Source organism: Schistocerca gregaria, chromosome 8, assembly GCF_023897955.1.
Source record: "Schistocerca gregaria isolate iqSchGreg1 chromosome 8, iqSchGreg1.2, whole genome shotgun sequence".
Classification (NCBI taxonomy): domain Eukaryota; kingdom Metazoa; phylum Arthropoda; class Insecta; order Orthoptera; family Acrididae; genus Schistocerca; species Schistocerca gregaria.
In genome coordinates this window covers 479,755,990-479,779,885 of record NC_064927.1, presented here as the reverse complement: position 1 = coordinate 479,779,885, position 23,896 = coordinate 479,755,990, and the positions used below count along the sequence as shown (strand labels likewise).

Genomic DNA, 23,896 nt, shown 5'->3' with positions numbered 1-23,896 from the left:
AAAATGGCTCTGAGCACTATGGGACTTAACATCTTAGGTCATCAGTCCCCTACAACTTAGAACTACTTAAACCTAGCTGACCTAAGGACATCACACACATCCATACGCGAGGCAAGATTTGAACCTGCGACCGCAGCAGTCCCGCGGTTCCAGACTGAAGTGCCTAGAGCCGCATGGCCACCGCGGCCGGCCCTGTAAGATACAATTAAAATTGTTAGGCACTGGTATTAACAATTTTAATTGTATCTTACAAATCGGTTTCCGCTCACTTAGTGACCATCCTCCTGACAAGTCAGTCAGCTCTAAGCTTGTTGATACCAGTGCCTAACAATTTTAATTGTATCTTACAGCACTGAGGATGGTCACTAAGTGACCGAAAATCGATTTTACGGATAATAAAACAAAAAAATACGACCAAGGCTGTTTCTCCTTCCAATTGTATCCATTACCTGGTCGTGGTGCACAGAACACTCCATGGAGTCGCCAATCAATACATTCAGTGAATCTCCCAGCCCTTCAACTTCTACCTGACTGTTTGTGCCCTTTATCTTGGTACCTATCCTTTTGGCCATATCAGGCAATTCTGTTGCATAAATAGAAACTGTTACGTTTATTTAGTTTATATCATTCATACACACAGTAAATTTTGTTTCTTGAACAATAGGAGATGGATGAGTAATAATGACAATACAAATAATGATAAAAATTAGCTCCACTGCTTGTCCGTTAAGCAGTGCACACCTCTTTGTTATGGATGATGTAAAGCTCGTTGCCGCTTGTGTGTGTGTGTGTGTGTGTGTGTGTGTGTACAGAAATGGCGGCCCTAGTCCCTCTTGGGCCTGTTCTTGCCCGCTGGCTGCGACCCCAGCGCCGCCCTGGCGGCCCTGTACAGAGCTCTGACAGAGAGCGCCACGAGCAGCAGCAGCGCCCCCAGCAGCAGCACCAGCGCCGCGATGACGTCGAGCAGCAGGTACTGGTACCACGCCAGGTCCAGCGAGGCCGACCTCATGTGGTACGCGCCCTTGTGCCGAATCACGTACTCCGTCCAGTGCACCGCAGTCTCCATCGGCTTCTCTGGCCGGTCGTGGAACAGCACGGAGCGTTTCTCCGCGTTTTGTTTGTACCTGCCAAATATTTCGAGATTAAAGATGACACCGTCATCAGCAGACTGTTCTTGGAGTATGTAGTACTGCAGATTGTGTAAGGTGTCAGGCAAATCCAACACATTCCATGAAAACCCTGACATGGTGGCAAATCCGGCAGTATGTCACATAGCTCCAAATAAATCCTGACATTAAATTAACCAAAGTAATACGATCAACGAGTGAGCAAACGGAATACCAAAGACTAACACAACAACGCCTAATGCATGTCATACCTTCAAACTGTGAAACAGATGCAGTTCCGAGGGGAGAAACAAGAACAGAAGCAGAGAGCAGAGTCGTGTAGGCTAGAAGGCCCTACGATAAGGGACGGACACCCACGTCGCCAGCCAACCGCCAGGACCACCCCCCAGCCCGTGTTAAAAGATAGAGCCCTCCAGAAGAACAGTATAGATCTTATGATAACACTAAAAGGGAAACACCAGTGTGAGACTATACGCGTCTGTTACTTTGCAAACATTAAAAACATTGCCCCACCATGAAAAGTATAACGTTTCTCATTGGATAGACAGAAGTTTTGTAGGTGTAGGTTAAGGTTAACATCTCTTTTATGAAACTTAACTTAAACCTAGATTATAGATGTGATATGGCATAGGTCATCCTTTGATCCATTGTAGATCTTGGAAACCCATTCATGGAATATTTGTTCACATTTTTGTTGTGCGCAGTTGGTTTTTATCATCCTGTATTAATATATTTCCTTTTATCAACAGTACAGTTTATAAACAATGTTTTGTGAGTAGAATACAAATTTCAATGGTGAACTTAACTGCTTTTTCGATGTTATTTTACCAGCTAACTAAAAATAGGAAAGCCTTGAACCCCTTCCACTAAATTTAGTTAGTATTAAGATTCATTTACAGGGAGTGCAGTGGAGCTGACGCTGAAATCATTAAGTATTTGATTATATCATCGCTAGTCTCACTGAACTCTTCTCAACTCTACATGTCATGTGTGGTCTGGCGTCTCCTTACCAGCAACAGGTCCCAGGTTCAAACTAGTCAATTTCCTAAAAATAAAAATAAACGCTCAGAGCGTCGTTGCGCGAAAGTGGTAGGGAGAGACGACTTAGAACAAACAGACACCATGCGTAATGTTAGAGATGGACGAGTAACATCGTTTCTGAGCCTCGTTGTGTTTCCATATGAAGAAGGGGTTGGTCTCAAGATACAGAGGGAAGAGGCAGCTCACTAGGCGATGACTCTGCAGGCGTCTTCTAGAAAGCCATTCCAGATGATGATCTAGGGACCAGACTGCAGGCTTGTTGCCCTTTTACGTCAGCGTAATGTACACTAGACAAGCATAAGGTGTAGAAAATTTATGTCCCAAAAGAAAATAATATTGGTAGATATCAGAAAACTAAACGTACACAATACTACACACAAACTCTTTTAGGAAGGAATACTTTGAAACGTTTGTTTTATGGAACAACAATGAAGATTGCTATCAACAATTTGATTGGAGAGAATGCGAATCTGAACTGGCCACCCACAAGTGTGGATAAGAACATGGCGAAAGCAAAGATTTCAAAACGCTAGGGAAAGAGTCTCCAAGTGTGACACACTTCACTCTGTGACCTGTCCTTCAGACAACGTCTAGAATGTCTCTCAGTGTTCTTCCAAAGGAGTGGCCCGTTGGTGGGCGCTGGTCAGCATTAATTGGATAGCCTTCGGCGTGGTGGTACGCCGTTTCTGAATTTTATGCTCCTCAAGGCGCCCTCTAGAATCCCTCGTAGTTTGCTGCCAAAGGGGTGGTATAGCGGGAAGTGTTGGCTACTGTTGGAGGCTCTATGGTATCGCTGGATGACGTTTCCGAGCAGTATAACCCACGAGACACCTTATACAACCCCCCGCGCCTGCCGGAGTGGCCGAGCGGTTCTAGGTGCTACAGTCTGGAACCACGCTACCGCTATGGTCGCAGGTTCGAATCTTGCCTCGGGCGTGGATGTTTGTGATGTCCTTAGGTTAGTTAGGTTTAAGTAGTTCTAAGTTCTAGGGGGCTGATGACCACAGCAGTTAAGTCCCATAGTGCTCAGAGCCATTTGAACATTTTTGAACAAACCCCCGCAGCTTGTCGAAACTGAGAGAAGCTAGAAAAATCGTCCTTACCATCTACAGGCAATGACCTTCCCCAGTAGCTAAAAGTCTGATTCAAGGTAGCCTAGAAGTACGTAAAACGAAGGAATACAAATTACCTCTACATAGTGCGTGCTAGGGGGTTACGAGCAGAATCGTAAGTCGTTCGGTAAGAGGAGTGATTGGAAGTAAGAGATACGAAGCTGCAACCTGTAAAGTCTACGAAATTGCTGTGCAGCATCTCCTTCAAGCCCCTGAGGTGTTATGTTTTCCTGATAACACCCTTATGGAATGAGTGTTGCCTTTTTACTCACAGAGATTGGAAACAGGTGGCAGCACTTGCAAAAGTTTTGACACTGTGTCTGAATGACTAACATTAAAATTTTCAATGAACTCGTGAAATATTGCAGTCCCACATCGTCCAGGATCCTTATCCATCCTATTTGTTTTGAATAGGTATATGATTTACACAAGTTATGAATGTGGCACCATTGAAGGTAGTCCAGGTCACGCAGTGTGTATTTGATTGCTCAGTATGTGCACAAGCAGTCTCTGTGGGAAGGCAGACATTGATAAACAGAAACATAAGTGAAAGAGCTAGACAAAACTGAATACTTAATATAACAGCAGACGAAGTGTTTTAGTAAGCTCAAGAACACCTTGACAGACACTGAAATTAAGTATTGTATCATGAATGATAAGTATAGGTAGTTTTATGGTGGCTCCTTGTCAACCAATGAACGCGCCAAATTAGTCAGTGGAGGGATGTGAACAGAAATAACACCACGTGGCAGGCTGGAACCACGAGAGATGATCTGGATCTGACTGTTGGTCGATTTGGCGTCAGATGTGTCACTGACGACTAATGATGTACTACAGATGACAGTAGATTTAATTTTATGTATTATAACTGGGTTTGCTTCTATAATTTAAAACTGGTACTGGTATGGCGTTAGGTGACAGAAGAATACGATGCAGTGGCAGTAACTTGCGTAAGACGTCATGGTCTCCTGACCTTCATTGCTTACATATTCCGCCCTCACAATCATATTCCGCACATCAAGACGCTTCATTCGAACGCGAAGTCGATAAGATCAAGTCAATGTTGTATGAATTCATGTAAACGATATGCAAATAACAAGTGCACACCGGGGTTGAATTACTCGAGGCTGGTGTACACACATACATTCCAGACACGATGGTCACAGGAGCTTTTTGTTCAAAAGAGGCAGACCACACACCGGGAGGCCGGTCCCATCAGAGGATGAGTCAACCTCGGCCGCCCATGGAGCAGACAGCGTGTGCCCAAGTGAAAGGGGGAACAACCCTGTGTTCGGCTTAAAAGCAAATTCTGCTACATTGTGTGAGAGTGTCTAACCTGCACATTCTTTACACATAGCACGCAGTTTCAGAGATTTTAACAGGGAGACAGCAAACGCCAAATGCAGATACTACAGTTTCTGGATTGGTAGCCTTAAACGAAACGTCATTCTTCTGTTTTAGAAGAGCAATGCTGATTGGAAGACGATATTTCTGACGCCTTGAGCTGAGGGAGTAATGGAAGAGACCGAAAGATATACCCCTTCACGTCTGGCGTGGAGAGGCGCCGTTCCGTTGTCACTTTTCACACACGACAGCCTTGACCGTGCCTAGCAACATTCTAAAGGATAATTATTCAAGTTGACTAGGCGCGCCTCTCAGCCATTCTGTGAAGTCAATAACAATCTTAAACTTTATATAGAAACTTCATTAGCGAATCCTATCCTTGAGAGGTAACTTAACATTCCGAAAAGAACCAGGATATAACTTGTTCAATTCGTAACTGAAATGAAATGGCGTGTGACGAGGGCCTCCCGTCGGGTAGACCGTTCGCCTGGTGCAAGTTTTTCCATTTGACGCCACTTCGGCGACTTGCACGTCGATGGGGATGAAATGATGATGATTAGGACAACACAACACCCAGTCCCTGAGCGGAGAAAATCTCCGACCCAGCCGGGAATCGAACCCGGGCCCTTTGAATTGACAGTCTGTCGCGCTGATCAGTCATCTACCGAGGGCGGACAATTCGTAACTAAAAGTGCCATTGTGATTTCTCAGAATTTTTGCAAAATAAATAATAATTTTCGTTAGTTTCATGTCTTTCTTACACTAACTAGCACTACTCTAGTACCTAAGCATGCCACTAGTAACCTAAGAAATTGTGAATTTTTGTGTCATTTCCTCACAGTGGATGACTCCAGAAGAAATTTATTGCTGAAAGTTTTTCAGGGAATTTCTCTGTAGAACGTTAGGAGCGTCTGTCTGACTTCTGTAGTAGTGTGGGGGTGGAAATTGCATCTTGCAGGAGCCACAGAGTAAAGGGTACATCGCAGATTAATCCGTTGCACAGAATAACAGAATAGCATATCAACCCCATGCACACTTGTAGTAGATGCTCTCCTTGGTGGGGGGTTGGATACCTACCAACTGTGACGAAAACTGACCGTAGGTGTAGATATAAGACAGTAATTACTTTTGCAATAAAGTAGATGAAGTATGTCATTAAAAGTTAACACTGTAGAAAACCACACTCACTCAAAAATAATAATAGATAATACACCAGTTGAGCAGGTCTCCAATTTTTTAGGATGCGACATAAGCTATGATATTAAAATTTTGTAAAATCATGGCTACGTCTGTACTGCTATATGGAAGTTAGTCATGGATCCCTAAAGCGCCATAAAAATAAACTACAAGCAGCAGAAATGAGATTTTTTAGGAGACGGAGAGTGGTATTATGAGGGAAGACAATATAAGAAGTGAAGATATTAGGAATGAACTATATATTTATAATATTAACGAAAAGATTGAAGAAAATAAAACATTATGAAAACATCACCTATAAAAAATGAGTGCCGAGAGGATCCAACGTCTGCTCATGCTGTACCAGCCAAGAGGACGAAGGGGAGTTGGAAGACACATAACGAGGTGTCCGTGAAAAGCGAAGACGGAACAGGCAGGCACAAGTGCCTAAACCTTCAAGTGCAAAAGACGAAGAATTGCAGCATTGTCACAGCTTGTTTTAGGGATCTAAAAGCCTGAAATGAGATGTTCGTATATTGAATAGACTCGCGAAATCACGACCTTTTTATATCGTATGGACACCTTGGCATATATGGATGTGAATGTTCTGATGAAAAAAATAATGATGGGATGATCACAAAGGAGGGGGCTGACACGTGTTTCGAGAAAGTCAACCGCTTGGGGACAAACTCCTAAGGGCCCTGAAATTCCATCGGGTTTCCAGCCGTAACATAACGCCATTTTGACGCAATATTTCGGCGGTGACGAAGACCAGAAGAAGTGCTTCACTATTTCATGTATAACAAGACATGCTTCCAGAATGATGTGGCGCAACGATGGAGGTGAAAAACAGCAGAAAATTTCACATCTGTGTAGTTTCTGCAATTTGACATACCTCAACGTTACCATAAGACTTTCATAAGCTCTTATCGATTTTCTGATTCCAGTGTCATTTCTCCATACACACGATGTAATGTACTGCAACAATCCAAAGGATGTCTCCTCGTCCTAGCTAGTTAAACAGTCCTATTTTTTAATTTTTAGTTCCTTCAAAAGATTAAGATAAGAAAGCGTTACATGTTTTAGAAGCAACCCTTATGTGCGCCCGCCCCGTGCCGATATTTTTCTTTTTATAACTTCCGAAATAATAGCATTAGACGGAATAATTACCTTACAAGCAAATATAATTAATTTGGCTACGGTCAGATAATATTCTGCCGTATCGGACTACTCATTTACGACTCTGGGAAAGATGCGTTGTGGTTGGAGGTGTAAATGCGACATAAATACTGCAGACCAGATGTGCAGACATTCATTGCGAACACGGTCTGCGTGTAAAGGGCCCTTTACTAGTTGCTAGCGGTGCAGACCTCCACTGTGTGACAAGCAACCTGCGTGGATTTTGATGTGTCTTCCAACACAGACACACACACATAGGTGATAAATATATGCAGACTGAAGTGACAAATGAAAATTTAATTTGTACCAAGACTGGGGTTCGAGCACATGTCTCCTCCTCACTAGGCAGATGCGCTAACCAATACGTCATCCTGGCACAGTGGCTTCACACAACTGCAGGAACTATCCTAGCATGGCTCCCTACAGAACGAGGTGGGGCAGTGGTTAGGACACCGGACTCGCATTCGGGAGGGTGACGGTGCAAGACCGCAAGTGGACAACCTGATTTATGTTTTCCGTGATTTCCCTAAACCACTTCAGGCAAATGCCGGGATTGTTCCTTTGAAAGGACATGGCCGATTTCCTTCCCCATCCTTACCTAATCCGGTGGGACTGATGACCTCGCTGTTTGGCCCCCTCCCTCAAACCGACAAGCCAACCATGGCTCACTTCTCAGTCTTAATTTCGATTCACGCCTCAGCCAAGTTGGTGTTCCCCCTAAACTGAACAGCATTTTAATTAAACCACCTATGCCTGGCTTCAGTTAAAACTTCCAGGCTGAGAGGCCGTGGTCGATGTATAAAATTTGCACCTGACGTTTCGTCTCCATCTGCGGGAGACATATTCTGAGGTCGTCTGGCTACTGCCACTGAGGCTCTTTTTTTCCCTTTATTGTTGTTTTCAAACTTGTTTACAGGCAGGCCTGCAGCAGCATACTACGCCGCTCTTCGGCCGCAGAGAAACATACAAGACAGAAATGATGACAATGTGAGATAAAAATACGATAGACATATAAACGGAGACAAACACATTTGAAAACACATGGAGCCGTTCACGGGCGTAGAGTCCAAGATAAAAGTTGTTCGGACACTTGGACACAGACATAGACCAAAATAGTCACACGCAAATGTAGGTGCACAAAACGAATATCACTGAACCACTTAAGCACAAAACGACGGCACACACAGAAACACGAGGCGTCGATCTCCGGCTCGCAAATGTTCACTAACTGTGTATGAGTCCGGGGACCTGCCAAGAAAGGAGGAGGGGGGTGGGTGGGAGAGTGAGAGGGGAGAGCAGGCAGAGGAGAGAGGGGGAGGGGAGGAAAGGGGGGAGCCCGGGGGAAGAGGGGTGGAGGATGGGGACGGGGGAAAAGGAAAGAGAAGGGAGGGAGGGTGCCTAAAGGAGAGGACACAGGAAGTGGGGGTGGGGAGGATCAAAGTTGATAGGAGGGGTAGATGGAGGGGAGGAGGACATCATCAGGGAGGGGGAGCTGGCAGAAGCCACCTTGGGAGAGGTTAGGAGGGTGGAGAGATGGAGATCGGGTGGGACATGGGAATACAGGCACGGCAGTGGGCGGGGGTGGGAGAGGATGGGCGAGACAAGTGGGTGAGGAGGGTCGAGTTTTCGGGAGGTGTACAGGATCCGTATCCTTTCAAGGAAAAGGAATGAGATCGTACAGGATCCATTTGGGGGAGGGGAGATGGATGCGATAGGCGAGGCAGAGAGTATGGCGTTCAAGGATTTTATGGGGTTTCTAAAAGATAGGGGTGGCGGAGATCCAGGCCGGATGGGTGTAACAAAGGATAGGGTGGATGAGGGATTTATAAGTGTAGAGGATGGTGGAGGGGTCCAGACCCCACGTACGGCCCGAAAGGAGCTTGAGGAGACGGGGTCGGGAGTGTGCCTTGGCTTGGATTGTCCAGAGATGGGGGTGTCCAGGAGAGGCGACAGTCGAGGGTCACACCAAGGTACTTGAGGGTGGGGGTGAGGGTGATAGGACGGCCATAGACGGTGAGATAGAAATCAAGGAGGCGGAAGGAAGGGGTAGGTTTTCCTACAATGATCGCCTGGGTTTTGGAGGGATTGACCTTGAGCAACCACTGGTTGCACCAAGCAGTGAACCGTTCAAGATGGGATTGGAGAAGGTGTTGGGAGCGCTGCAGGGTGGGGGCAAGGGCAAGCAAGGCGGTGTCTTCGGCAAACTGGAGTAGGTGGATGGCGGGTGACGGCGGCGGCATGTCCGCCGATTACAAAAGGTACAGAAGGAGGGAGAGGATGGAGCCTTGGGGCACACCGGCAGAGGGAAAAAAGGTGTAGGAATCCGTGTTATGGTTGGCCACTGAGGCTCCAGGTACTCTCGCATTTATAGAGCGCATAGTGGCCACCACAATGCGTCACGTGATGCCGACAGTATGCCTCTCTTTGGAAGGCGTCATCATTCTCGATTAAGAGTAATCATTCTGCTGGCGCAATGTCGACATCCAAATTTTGTCTACCTTTAAAACTTCCTCTTTTCTATTAAAATCGTTATGGTGTTTGTGAATCTCTATTGCTTCTCTATACGTGCGCGCACGATGATGGGCTGTTCGTGCTAGAACACTTGTTTCATTAAATTTAATTTCGTGGTTCACATCTCGAAAAACATGCCCGGCTATGGCCGATTTTTCAGTGTCCTAAGCGACAGTTTCTTTTATTTTCGGATAAGCGGGTGTTTACACTTCTTTTCGTTGTTCCAATATAAACTTGTCCACAACTACATGGAACTTTGAATACCCCAGGTGGTGCTAGGGGGTGTCGGGCGTCTTTTGCAGTTCTTAAATATTCATTAATCTTCTTGGCGGGTCTGAAGATTGTTTCGATCCCATAATTGGCCAGAACTTTCCCGAAACGGTCCGTGACTTTATTTATGAACGGTGAGAAGACTTTTCCAGTAGGTGAACATTGTTGCTCTGGACTTCTAGCTTCTTTTCTTCTTTGATGGAGGGCTCGATAAATTTTCTTGCTGGTATATCCATTTTTCACGAAGGCTGACCGTAAGTGATTTATTTCATCTTGTAAGTAATCCGGCTAGCAGATTTTGTTGGGTCTGTCCACCAAGGTTTTCATGACACCTGTTTTTTGCCTCGGATGATGGTTAGATTGCTTGTGGAGGAATCGATCCGTGCGAGTGTTCTTTCTATATACCATGTGGCCCAGCGTACCGTCCACCCGTTTAATTACCGACACATCCAGGAAACTGAGTTGACCGTTGCTCTCTTTCTCCATCGTAAACTGTATCTTCGGGTTGATACTGTTCAGATGCACCAAGAAGACATCAAACTCTTCTACACCATGACTCCACACTACAAATGTGTCATCAAAGTAGCGGTACCACTTAGCAGGCTTTTTACTGGCTGTCTGCATCGCTCGCTGTTCGAAGATCTCCATAAATAAATTGGAAACAGCTGGGCTAATAGGGCTTCCCATCACCACCCCGATCTGTTCGTAAAACTCGTTGTTCTACTGGAAATAAATTGTCGTCAGGCAGTGTTTTAATAAAGCCATTATGTCAGTCATAACAATATCTGCTGTTTATGAAGTAGCTTCGTTTACAGGCACCATGGTAAACTATGACACTACATCGATGTAGCAACACCTGGGATATACAAAATTCCATGCAGTTGTGGACAAGTTTATATTGGAACAACGGAAAGAAGTGTAAGCACCCGCTTAGGTGAACATAAAAGAAACTGTCACTTAGGACACTTTGAAAAATCGGCCGTAACTGAGCAAGTTTCTCGAGATGGGAACCAAAAAATTAAATTTAATGAAACAAGCGGTCTAGCACGAACATCTCATTATCATGCGCGCATGTATAGAGAAGCAATAGAGATTCACAGACACCATAACAAGTTCAATAGAAAAGAGGAAGTTTTGAAGTTAGACAAAATATGGATGTCGACGTTGCGCCAGCAGAATGATAATCGATTACTGTTAATCGAGAATGACGCCGCCTTCCAAAGATAGGCATACTGTCGGCATCACGTGACGCAATGTGGTGGCCTCTATGCGCTCTATAAATGCGAGAGTACCTGGAGCCTCAGTGACTCCAACAACCAGGCCCATTTCACCTTCTCCCGTCTTGACACCCTTGTCTAAGTCCCTGTCATGGCGCGACAGCACCGTATCCTTTTCAACAACATCCACTCCCTTCCCGCCAACAAGAACCTCTTCGTGCACACCCTTGCCACCCACCGCGTGGATGCCTTCCTCCTCAATGAAACTTTCCTCCAACCCCATCACACCGTCCACACGTCGCCCTACCTCCGTCACCGCTCCGATAATCCCCTCCCGATTGGGCGTGGCGGAGTTGCCATTGGTCACCACCGCCAGATCCCAGTACGGCTCCAACCTCTCCTTCCCGACCCCACCGAACACCTGATCCTTAGTTTCTTCTTCCCTGGCCTAACCGTCATCTGCGCCACCATCTATGTCAGCCCTAACGTCCCTATTCCCTTCGACTTCCTCTCCCACACTGACCATACCTTCTCCTCCTCCATGATCGCCGCCGACCTCAACATCCATAGTCGTTCCGCCACCCAGTTACGGCGGTGGCATCGATTCCTCTCCTCCCTTCAAGGGGACCTCATCTCCATCCCCCAGCACACCCGTCCCGAATCCACCTCCACTCCCGATGTTATCCTTTCCTCCCCTAACCTCCTTGGCCGCATAACGGTGGATGTCCTGGAACCTATTGGTAGCGACCATCTCCCTGTCCTCCTCACCGTTTCCGACGGTCGTCGCCCCCACCCCAACCCTCGTAATGACCCTCCCCCAAAGTATATCCATGACTATTCCCGTGCCAACTGGAATGCCTACCGGGATACCCTCTCCACCCAGGTCGATAGCCACCCCTTCACCTACCGCCACCCTTACGATGTAACCCATGCCGCCTCCTTTCTACAGCAGACCTTGTCTGAGGCCGTGGAGGCCCACGTCCCTACTGTCGCCATCCACCCCCACCGTCCTACCTTACCCCCACAGGCCGTCCTCCTCCTCCATGAATCCCGTCGTCTCTACCGTGCCTTCCTCCACACGCGCGACCCGGACACACTCCGACGCCACCGGCAACTCCAGCGACACATTCGTAATTTGCTCGCAGCCAAGAAACGCCGGGACTGGCGACAGACATGCACCCGTTTGAATGCCACCCTACCTACCAACTCGTTCAAGTTCTGGTCAGCCTTCCATCGCCTTACCAGAACTAAGCCCTCCCCCTACTATCCTCTCCTCCATGATGATCACCCTTAGTAAGGCCAATCACTTTGCCTCCTACCTCTCCGATGTCTTTTCCATCCCCGACGATCCCCAGTTCAATTATTCCCTCTTCCCGGATGTCCGCGATCGAACTGACACCTCTGTCCCTCCCCTAGCGCCTAGTTTCTAGTACTTGGACAACATTGCACACACAGAACTCAATGCCACTATCACTACACAGGATCTCATTGCTACACTCCGCACGAAACGCAACACCGCTCCTGGTCACGATCGTGTCACCTACCCTCACCTTCGTGAAGCTCCTGTCTCTTTCCTCTCCACCCTGGCCAGGCTCTACAATGTAGTCTTGTCCACCGGTTACTACCCCGACCTGTGGAAAACCTCATGTATCCTGATGTTCCTTAAACCTGGTAAACCGCCATCTGCCGTCTCCTCCTACCATCCCATCAGCCTTACCTCGGTCTTCAGCAAGGTCCTGGAATCTATCCTCACCCTCCGCATCCACCAGCATCTCCGCCAGCACTGCCTCCTTCCCATCACCCAGTGTGGCTTTTGGCCATCCTTCTCTTCCAATGACCTTCTCCTTCACCTCACTCATCTCCTTTCTGAACAGCTTAATTCCCGTCGCTCTGCAATCTTCCTCTCCCTGGACCTTGAACGTGCTTATGACCGCGTATGGCATTCCGGTCTCCTCTTCAAGCTCCAAACCTTCGCCCTTCCCATTAATTACGTCCGTCTGATCGGTTCCTTTCTCTCCCGCCGTCCTTCCTACGTCACCATCCATAACACATATTCCTACACCTTGTTTCCCTCCGCCGGTGTGCCCCAAGGCTCCGTCCTCTCCCCCCTTCTGTACCTTTGGTATACGGCGGACATGCCGCCGCCGTCACCTCCCGTCCACCTTCTCCAGTTTGCCGATGACACCGCCTTCCTTGCCCTTGCCCCCACCCTGCAGCGCTCCCAACACCTTCTCCAATCCCATCTTGACCAGTTCACCGCTTGGTGCAACCAGTGGTTGCTCAAGGTCAATCCCTCCAAAACCCAGGCGATCATTGTAGGCAAAACCACCCCTTCCTTCCGCCTCCTCGATTTATATCTCACCGTCTATGGCCGTCCTATCGCTCTCACCCCCACCCTCAAGTACCTTGGCGTCACCCTCGACCGTCGACTCTCCTGGACCCCACATCTCCGGACAATCCAAGCCAAGGCACGCTCCCGTCTCCATCTCCTCAAGCTCCTTTCCGGTCGTACGTGGGGTCTAGACCCCTCCACCATACTCCACACCTATAAATCCCTTATCCGCCCTAACCTTTGTTACGCCCATCCAGCCTGGATCTCTGCCCCCGCTACCTTTTACAAATCCCTCCAAATCCTTGAACGCCATGCTCTCCGCCTCGCCTATCGCATCCGTCTCCCCTCCCCCATGCGGATCCTGTATGATCTCATTCCATTCCCCCACCTCCTCCTCTTCCTTGAGAGGCTACAGATCCAGTACACCTAACGCAAACTCGATCCTCCTCAGCCGCTAGTCTCGCCCATCCTCTCCTGCCCCCGCCCGCTGCCGCGCCTGGGGTATTCCCACGTCCCACCCGGTCTCCATCTCTCTACCCTCCTTACCCTCTCCCAAGGCGGCTTCTGCCAGCTCCCCTCCCTGATGATGTCCTCCTTCCCTCCATGTACCCCTCCTACCAACTTTGATCCTCCTTCCCTCTTCCTGTCTCTGTTTCTTTGTCATCCTCCCTCCCTCATCACTTTCTCCCCACTCCTCCCCAGGGCTTCCCCTCCCCTGTCCCTCTACTCCTTCTCCCATGTCCTCAGTCATTGGCGTCTTTGTTCTCCCCTCTCCACCCCCCCACCCCCCGCCCTTCTTCCCCCCCATTGGCAGGTCCCTGGACTCGCACACGCTACGTGGACTCTCGCGCGCCGGAGATCATCGCCATCAGTGTCTCGTGTGTGCCGTCGTGTTTAGTGTTCAGCGTTCACCGTCGCACTCCATCGTTCACCTGTGCCATGGCCGTCTTCCATGTTTGTGCGTCGTGTCACCAGTTTTAAGTGTGGACTATCGTCAAGTGTGAACGGCTCCGTGTTTGCCTTTCTGTGTCAACTGTTTTCTTGCCCACCGTTCTGTAACCTATGTGTAATCTTTTTCTCATCTTGTATCCTCTGGCTGAAGAGCAGCGTAGAACGCTGCTGACAGCCTGCCTGTTGTACAGGCTTTAAAATTACAATAAAGAAAAAAAGAGCCTCAGTAGCAGTAGCCGGACGACCTCAGAAGATGTCTTCCGCAGATGGAGACGAAACGGCAGGTGGAAGTTTTATACATCGACCACGGCCTCTCAGCCCGGAAGTTTTAACTGAAGACAACTCCTGCCGTGAAAGTCTACATTGTGTCACCTATGCCTGGGTTTCGGGCAGAAGCCCCCTTTCATTCGATGCTGAGGAACTGTTCCAATACAGTCAGAGAGCCTCCGTACGGCTGTTTGAGTTTAGGGGGTGATATCAAGTGGGCTGAGGTGACCCGCCAGGATAGCCAAGAGCGCTAACGCGCTGCTTCCTGGACACGGGTGGTCGCGCAGACCCCAGATCGAATCCACCCGGCGGATCAACGACGACGACCAGCCTGGATGTGGTATTTTATCAGTTTTCCACATCCTCCTAGGTGAATAACTAGGACCACGTCAGTTACACGACTCGCAGACATTTGAAACACATTCACACTATTTCACGATTTACGCTAGACGCAGAGAGCTGGGGTACACTAATTCCGTCCTGGGTGGGGGGGGGGTATAGGGTGGTGGCAGGAAGGACATCCGTTTACCCCTTAAAAATTAACCATGCAAAATCCGTCCTTAATCCTGCCGACCCTGCGCACAATGCGGGATAAAGGCAGTAGCAAAAGAAAGAAAGAAAGACCAAGTGCGCTGAGGCGTGAATGGGTTCAAAATGTTTCAAATGGCTCTGAGCACTATGAGACTTAACTTCTGAGGTCATCAGTCGCCTAGAACGTAGAACTAATTAAACCTAACTAACCTAAGGACATCACACACATCATGCCCGAGGGAGGATTCGAATCTGCGACCTTAGCGGTCGCTCGGCTCCAAACTGTAGCGCCTAGAACCGCACGGCCACTCCGACCGGCAGGCGTGAATGGGAACTTGGCTTGAGAAGGGAGTTGTGCCAGCGTATTCCACGCAGTTGTGCAAAGCCACTGTTCCAGGTTGGCATACTGGTTAGCCCATCTACCTAGTGAGCGAGAGACCCAGGTTCGAATCCAGGCTTTGATACAATTTGTTATTCGTCGTATTCGTGCACATATACATCAACGTGAATTTATACTCCAATTTGGGACCACACATAGACACAGAGTGTGTAAAATTTGTAGAGAAAGTTCACAGACAGAAGCGTGTAGAAGAAGGTTGTTGTTTCCAGAATGAGATTTTCACTCTGCAGCGGAGTGTGCGCTGATATGAAACTTCCTGGCAGATTAAAACTGTGTGCCCGACCGAGACGCGAACTCGGGACCTTTGCCTTTCGCGGGCAAGTGCTCTACCATCTGAGCTACCGAAGCACGACTCACGCCCGGTACTCACAGCTTTACTTCTGCCAGTATCCGTCTCCTACCTTCCAAACTTTACAGAAGCTCTACTGCGTAGAGCACTTGCCCGCGAAAGGTAAAGGTTCGTAAGTTCGAGTCTCGGTCGGGCACACAGTTTTAATCTGCTAGGAAGTTTCAAGGTGGTTGTTGTTTGTTGTTTTTTTGGGGAAGGAGACCAGACAGCGAGGTCTTCGGTCTCATCGGATTAGGGAAGGACGAGGAAGGAAGTCGGCCATGCCCTTTGAAAGGAACCATCCCGGCATTTGCCTTGAGCAATTTAGGGAAATCACGGAAAACCTAAATTAGGATGGCCGGACGCGGGATTGAACCGTCGTCCTTCCGAATGCGAGTCCAGTGTCTAACCACTGCGCCACCTCGCTCGGTCTGTGTAGAAGAAGGTACCTTCAGTTGTAGCTGAAAGTGATCGGAGATGCCTAACATTACTTGTACTTTCAAATAGTTGATTAACAGAAAACTCGTGTTTTCCACAAAGGAGTTTTCTGCCAGTTAATGATATTCATATAAACAGAACCTGCAAATACAGTGCAAGTATCCCCACACTCCTGAATGATGAACTACTTACTTGGGGTTGGTCAGAAGTTCGTTGAGAGCCCTCCCGAAGGACTCTTCAGTCAGCTCACTGACCCTAAGTTTCATTCCGAAGCCGCCGGCCTCCGCCCTCGCCATGTTGGCGTTCTGGTCGCCGAACACCGGGATCCCCAGCAGCGGCACACCGGCCGATATCGCCTCCTGTATGCTCATCAGCCCGCCGTGCGTGATGAACAACTTCATGTTCTTGTGATCTGCGATGGAAGAAACACATGTCAGACACAGTAACGAGTCCAGAAAACGTGTGTAGCGGATTTTACTGTGGAATTGATTTATAGTGACACAAGGTTACCAGCTTATTTTTGGTATTCGAGAACAGTGATGTAAGTTCAGCCTGCGACTGTGAAAACAATAGGTTTGTTTATAAATAATTCATCTGCTACCTGTCACGATTTTCTTTGTTTTATTTTTTGCACGACACCTTTCGGGAAATGAGTCCCATTTTCAAGTGTGTTTTTGTGTTTGTTATGCCATTTGTAGTTGATGTTGTCGATCTGTGAGAGTCTCCTCCATTTCGTTGACTTTACTGCAATATATAAGAAAACACCCCCCCATGAACCATGGACCTTGCCGTTGGTGGGGAGGCTTGCGTGCCTCAGCGATACAGATGGCCGTACAGTAGGTGCAACCACAACGGAGGGGTATCTGTTGAGAGGCCAGACAAACATGTGGTTCCTGAAGAGGGGCAGCAGCCTTTTCAGTAGTTGCAGGGGCAACAGTCTGGATGATTGACTGATCTGGCCTTGCAACATTAACCAAAACGGCCTTGCTGTGCTGGTACTGCGAACGGCTGAAAGCAAGGGGAAACTACAGCCGTAATTTTTCCCGAGGACATGCAGCTTTACTGTATGATTAGATGATGATGGCATCCTCTTGGGTAAAATATTCCGGAGGTAAAATAGTCCCCCATTCGGATCTCCGGGCGGGGACTACTCAGGAGGATGTCTTTATCAGGAGAAAGAAAACTGGCGTTCTACGGATCGGAGCGTGGAATGTCAGATCCCTTAATCGGGCAGGTAGGTTAGAAAACTTAAAAAGGGAAATGGATAGGTTAAAGTTAGATATAGTGGGAATTAGTGAAGTTCGGTGGCAGGAGGAACAAGACTTCTGGTCAGGTGACTACAGGGTTATAAACACAAAATCAAATAGGGGTAATGCAGGAGTAGGTTTAATAATGAATAGGAAATTAGGAATGCGGGTAAGCTACTACAAACAGCATAGTGAACGCATTATTGTGGCCAAGATAGATACGAAGCCAACACCTACTACAGTAGTACAAGTTTATATGCCAACTAGCTCTGCAGATGATGAAGAAATTGAAGAAATGTACGATGAAATAAAAGAAATTATTCAGATAGTGAAGGGAGACGAAAATTTAATAGTAATGGGTGATTGGAATTCGAGTGTAGGAAAAGGGAGAGAAGGAAACGTAGTAGGTGAATATGGATTGGGGCTAAGAAATGAAAGAGGAAGCCGCCTAATAGAATTTTGCACAGAGCACAACTTAATCATAGCTAACACTTGGTTTAAGAATCATGAAAGAAGGTTGTATACGTGGAAGAACCCTGGAGATACTAAAAGGTATCAGATAGATTATATAATGGTAAAACAGAGATTTAGGAACCAGGTTTTAAGTTGTAAGACATTTCCAGGGGCAGATGTGGACTCTGACCACAATCTATTGGTTATGACCTGTAGATTAAAACTGAAGAAACTGCAAAAATGTGGGAAATTAAGGAGATGGGACCTGGATAAACTGAAAGAACCAGAGGTTGTACAGAGTTTCAGAGAGAGCATAAGGGAACAATTGACAGGAATAGGGGAAAGAAATACAGTAGAAGAAGAATGGGTAGCTCTGAGGGATGTAGTAGTGAAGGCAGCAGAGGATAAAGTAGGTACAAAGACGAGGGCTGCTAGAAATCCTTGGGTAACAGAAGAAATATTGAATTTAATTGATGAAAGGAGAAAATATAAAAATGCAGTAAATGAAGCAGGCAAAAAGGAATACAAACGTCTCAAAAATGAGATCGACAGGAAGTGCAAAATGGCTAAACAGGGATGGCTAGAGGACAAATGTAAGGATGTAGAAGCTTATCTCACTAGGGGTAAGATAGATACTGCCTACAGGAAAATTAAAGAGACCTATGGAGAGAAGAGAACCACGTGCATGAATATCAAGAGCTCAGATGGCAGCCCAGTTCTAAGCAAAGAAGGGAAGGCAGAAAGGTGGAAGGAGTACATAGGAGGTTTATACAAGGGCGATGTACTTGAGGACAATATTATGGAAATAGAAGAGGATGTAGATGAAGACGAAATGGGAGATACGATACTGCGTGAAGAGTTTGACAGAGCACTGAAAGACCTGAGTCGAAACAAGGCCCCCGGAGTAGACAACATTCCATTAGAACTACTGACGGCCTTGGGAGAGCCACTCATGACAAAACTCTACCAGCTGGTGAGCAAGATGTATGAGACAGGCGAAATACCCTCAGACTTCAAGAAGAATATAATAATTCCAATCCCAAAGAAAGCAGGTGCTGACAGATGTGAAAATTACCGAACTATCAGTTTAATAAGCCACGGCTGCAAAATACTAACGCGAATTCTTTACAGACGAATGGAAAAACTGGTAGATGCAGACCTCGGGGAGGATCAGTTTGGATTCCGTCGAAATGTTGGAACACGTGAGGCAATACTGACCTTACGACTTATCTTAGAAGAAAGATTAAGAAAAGGCAAACCTACGTTTCTAGCATTTGTAGACTTAGAGAAAGCTTTTGACAATGTTGACTGGAATACTCTTCTTCAAATTCTAAAGGTGGCAGGGGTAAAATACAGGGAGCGAAAGGCTATTTATAATTTGTACAGAAACCAGATGGCAGTAATAAGAGTCGAGGGGCATGAAAGGGAAGCAGTGGTTGGGAAAGGAGTGAGACAGGGTTGTAGCCTCTCCCCGATGTTATTCAATCTGTATATTGAGCAAGCAGTAAAGGAAACAAAAGAAAAATTTGGAGTAGGTATTAAAATTCATGGAGACGAAGTAAAAACCTTGAGGTTCGCCGATGACATTGTAATTCTGTCAGAGACGGCAAAGGACTTGGAAGAGCAGTTGAACGGAATGGACAGTGTCTTGAAAGGAGGATATAAGATGAACATTAACAAAAGCAAAACGAGGATAATGGAATGTAGTCAAATTAAATCGGGTGATGCTGAGGGAATTAGATTAGGAAATGAGACACTTCAAGTAGTAAAGGAGTTTTGCTATTTAGGAAGTAAAATAACTGATGATGGTCGAAGTAGAGAGGATATAAAATGTAGACTGGCAATGGCAAGGAAAGCGTTTCTGAAGAAGAGAAATTTGTTAACATCGAATATAGATTTATGTATCAGGAAGTCGTTTCTGAAAGTATTTGTTTGGAGTGTAGCGATGTATGGAAGTGAAACATGGACGATAACTAGTTTGGACAAGAAGAGAATAGAAGCTTTCGAAATGTGGTGCTACAGAAGAATACTGAAGATAAGGTGGATAGATCACGTAACTAATGAGGAGGTATTGAATAGGATTGGGGAGAAGAGAAGTTTGTGGCAAAACTTGACTAGAAGAAGGGATCGGTTGGTAGGACATGTTTTGAGGCATCAAGGGATCACAAATTTAGCATTGGAGGGCAGCGTGGAGGGTAAAAATCGTAGAGGGAGACCGAGAGATGAGTACACTAAGCAGATTCAGAAGGATGTAGGTTGCAGTAGGTACTGGGAGATGAAGCAGCTTGCACAGGATATATATATATATATATATATATATATATATATATATATATATATATATATATATACACAGGATATATATATATATATATATATATATATATATATATATATATATATATATATATATAAGTTATCGTAATGAAGCAGATTCTCACACATCGCCAGCATCAGATAGAAATAGCATAACAAAAAAAGCACTTGAAAATGGGAATTATTTCCCGAAACGCGTCGTGCTAAAAATAAAATAAAATAAAAGAAAATCGTGACTGGTAGCAGATGAATTATTTATAAACAAACCTATTGATGTAAGTTCTATTTTCATTTGGTGTGTCACACCGAAGAGCCAAAGAAACTGGTACACCTGCCTAATATCGTGTAGGGCACCCGCGAACACGCAGAAGTGTCACAACATGACGTAGCATGGACTCCACTAATGTCTGAAGCAGTGCTGGAGGGAACTGACACCATGAATCTTGCAGGGCTGTCCATAACTCCGTAGGAGTACGAGGAGGTGGAGATCTCTTGTGAACAGCACGTTGCAAGGCATACCAAATATGCTCAATAATGTTCAGGTTGGGGAGTTTGGTGGACAGCGGAAGTGTTTAAACTCAGAAGAGTATTCCTGGAGCCACTCTGTAGCAATTCTGGACGTACAATCACAATCTCAAATATCCTCATATACAACAATATCCAAATATCAGGCAGCAGCACAGCAATATCCACGAACATAATCCAGACAAACGCAGTTCTACAAGGAGATCTCATTAGCCTAACGTTATTCAACATCATGACCGCACACATCACAGACATAATCAGAGACCAAGAAAATTGCTCTGAGCACTATGAGACTTGACACCTGAGGTCATCAGACCCCTAGACTTAGAACTGCTTAAACCTAACTAACCTAAGGACATCACACACATCCATTCCCGAAGCAGAATTCGAACCTGCGACCGTAGCGGTCGTGCGGTTCCAGACTGAAGAGCATAGAACCGCTCGGCCACCCCGGCCGGCATAATCAGAGACACCTCCGCATCACTTATTCCCTGTGTGGACAACATGACAATAGGCTCAGAGAATGCAGAAGAGCTCCAAGGGGTCCTCAACAGGCTCACATCCTGGGCGGAAATAAATAGATTGCAAGTAAACCACAGCAAAACCAAACAAACGGCTTTTAGGAAAGAAAGGAAACCCTGCACAATAAACCCTTGGAGGTAGTGCCAAAATTCAAGTGTCTTGGTGTCACCCAGCAAACCATCCTGTCACCCTTCAGTAACAATGTGAAAGAAAGAGCGGCTGCAGCAATAAAAGCCATCTATCACATCCAGCAGCCGCAACAAATCTCACTGTATGCACCAATGTTACTGTTCAAGACAGCTATTTTCCCAATAGCTACCTATGGCATCAGAATCATACGGGAAAAACTCACACTTAGCGACCTCTCAACAATAAAAAAAAGTCAAAGATCGGTACATGAAAAGGATTCTAGGCATCGAGAAATCGGCATACTCAAGGAAAACCACTTCATCGACGACATAAAAATGTGGTATTGGCTGCTAAATACCAAGCCCTACGAGAAAGCACGTGCGAACGAACTACCATCCCACAGATGTTCGGGCTCACATGCGGTTTCTCTTTGTCGCAATGTCTCGGCTCAAACTCGTCTGGGGGTTGAACCACACGTGTCGCATTACACGCCCTAAATAAGACACTTGTGACCCTTTGGTTAAATTGTCTGGCTGATGGCAAGTTTGCGAAATACAGAGTTGACACAACATATAACAACAGTCATAATAATATCGGAACTAAATTAACCACCCATAAAAGATGTAGGCCACGCAGTTGCGATTTAGATAGCATAAGCAAACTAATAGCGAAAGTGGTCGTATTTAGAGTTACTGTTACACTAGAGCGCACATCCATTTGACCAGATCATTCACAATCACATCGCGATAAACAGTACCCCACCTCGATATTTACACGAAAAGTTAAGATTTCACACCAGGCGCGCGGCTGCTCACCGCTCAGAGACTAAGCCCCTCGACACCACACAACGCGACATTTTCCAAGTCGTTTCACTTCCTGGCTACGTAAAGGCCGACTATCCGCTTTCGCGTCTTCACCAGCACTATCTCTGCCCGTCCCCGGCCGCGTTTCCCGCGCGCCGAACATCCTCGCTCAACTGACTAGGGCAGTTCCCTTTCCTGAAGCCGTCCATCTGATTGGCTACAGCTTATTCTAAATTATTATATATTTTGAAATATTTAAATGAACAAAGCTTGACCACTTTCGCGTTCTAAATAAAGTAACAATAATACCCATTACATAATAAACGTTAAATTCTTTTGCATGACACAAATACAATTTCCTTCTTAGCTTTGAATGCCACGGCCAGTAGCTTTGCAGCAATGTGCTTTCTGATAAATGAATAAAGAACAAAAGTAACTATTATGCACTAAACTTTACAATAAATATTCTGTTACCTAATGAGTCGATAAGGTGTCATACTGTCATCCTTCAATGTGTTTTGTGTGGAACAAATGATGATCTGATGCGTAAGTGAAAATACTGGTAATTTAAATTGACTATATCTTTTAAACAAACAAAGCTACAGAGTTGATATTTACAAAGTTTCTCATTTTAACGAAGCGCTGCTATATGAAATGTCGATCGTTAAGATCGACCACAGCGTTCAGATTTCAGCATTCAGATCTTTATTACAAAATTTGTTAATTTCACTTTAACAGTAAATCCTAAACAGTATTCAAGTTTAATTGGGATTACCATGAAAATTTATGGAGGATGGCACATTAAAAGTACTGTGGCTTGATTCTCTGCACTACTACGGAATTAATAGTTTTCGTAAGTGTTTCCCTTTATAACCGATCTTAGGTCCGCCATATTTATCACTGCTACATCTCCTTGGCCACAAAAGCCTTCTACTGAGTTTTCCTATGACGTAGGTTCTCGTCTGTCTCACTCGGACACTACAGTGCTTAGGCCTCAACAGACAATAGACGCCTATGAGTTTCCCCATCTCGTGGTGAATCTGCGCCCTTTGTGGCACACGGTCCTGGACGAGAGGGTTCGTTTCACAGTTCCTGAGGGCTGACTCTTTCGGCCATGTACTTAAATGAGAGCGAAACGCTCCGTAACTCACACACGTCAAACCCTCACCGAGAAGTGCAGAGCCATCTGGCCCGATTTCTACTCAGCAAACGATATAATGACGGACGAATGGAAACAAGAAAAGTACAGGCTACGACAGGTATTAACGCTTGTAAATAATAGATTTCAGCTATCAGTACTCGTTTTCAAATTTTATTGGCAGATCTAGATTTCAGCTAGAAACTAGCCATTCTCAATCCACAATAATTTTTGATCAACGCATGTAATGCCTGTTGGTCGGGCTTCATCCACTGTTTCGTTGTAACATGGCGGACGATGTTTTTCCATTATCCCTGTTTGCGGAGTAAATCCTCTTTCTATACGGTGCTTCGGCTGCCTTGGTTAAGGACGTCTCAACCACACGAGTACCAACAATTTGCCCACGTTCGAATGCACTTAGCACCGACACAGTGCGCACAGAACTACACAGAACACTCTTCCGGTCACGGCTGACACTTGCAACGTATTGAGGACATTGCACAGGTTCTGTTCGTGGTTAAGGAAAACAGCGCCACGAG

General features: G+C 46.2%; 1 protein-coding gene across 1 annotated transcript in view; it reads right to left on the bottom strand.

Annotated features, from left to right (window-relative positions):
- Positions 1–591: 591 nt before the first annotated feature.
- LOC126285351 (UDP-glucosyltransferase 2-like) overlaps positions 592–23,896 on the bottom strand; it is a 105,569-nt gene continuing 82,264 nt past the window's right edge. The window contains exons 5-6 of the mRNA XM_049984668.1: positions 16,417–16,636; positions 592–1,124 (exon numbers count right to left, since the gene is read on the bottom strand). Of these exons, the coding sequence (XP_049840625.1) occupies positions 824–1,124; positions 16,417–16,636 (521 nt within the window). The 3' untranslated portion in view covers positions 592–823. The remainder of the gene's footprint in view (positions 1,125–16,416; positions 16,637–23,896) is intronic.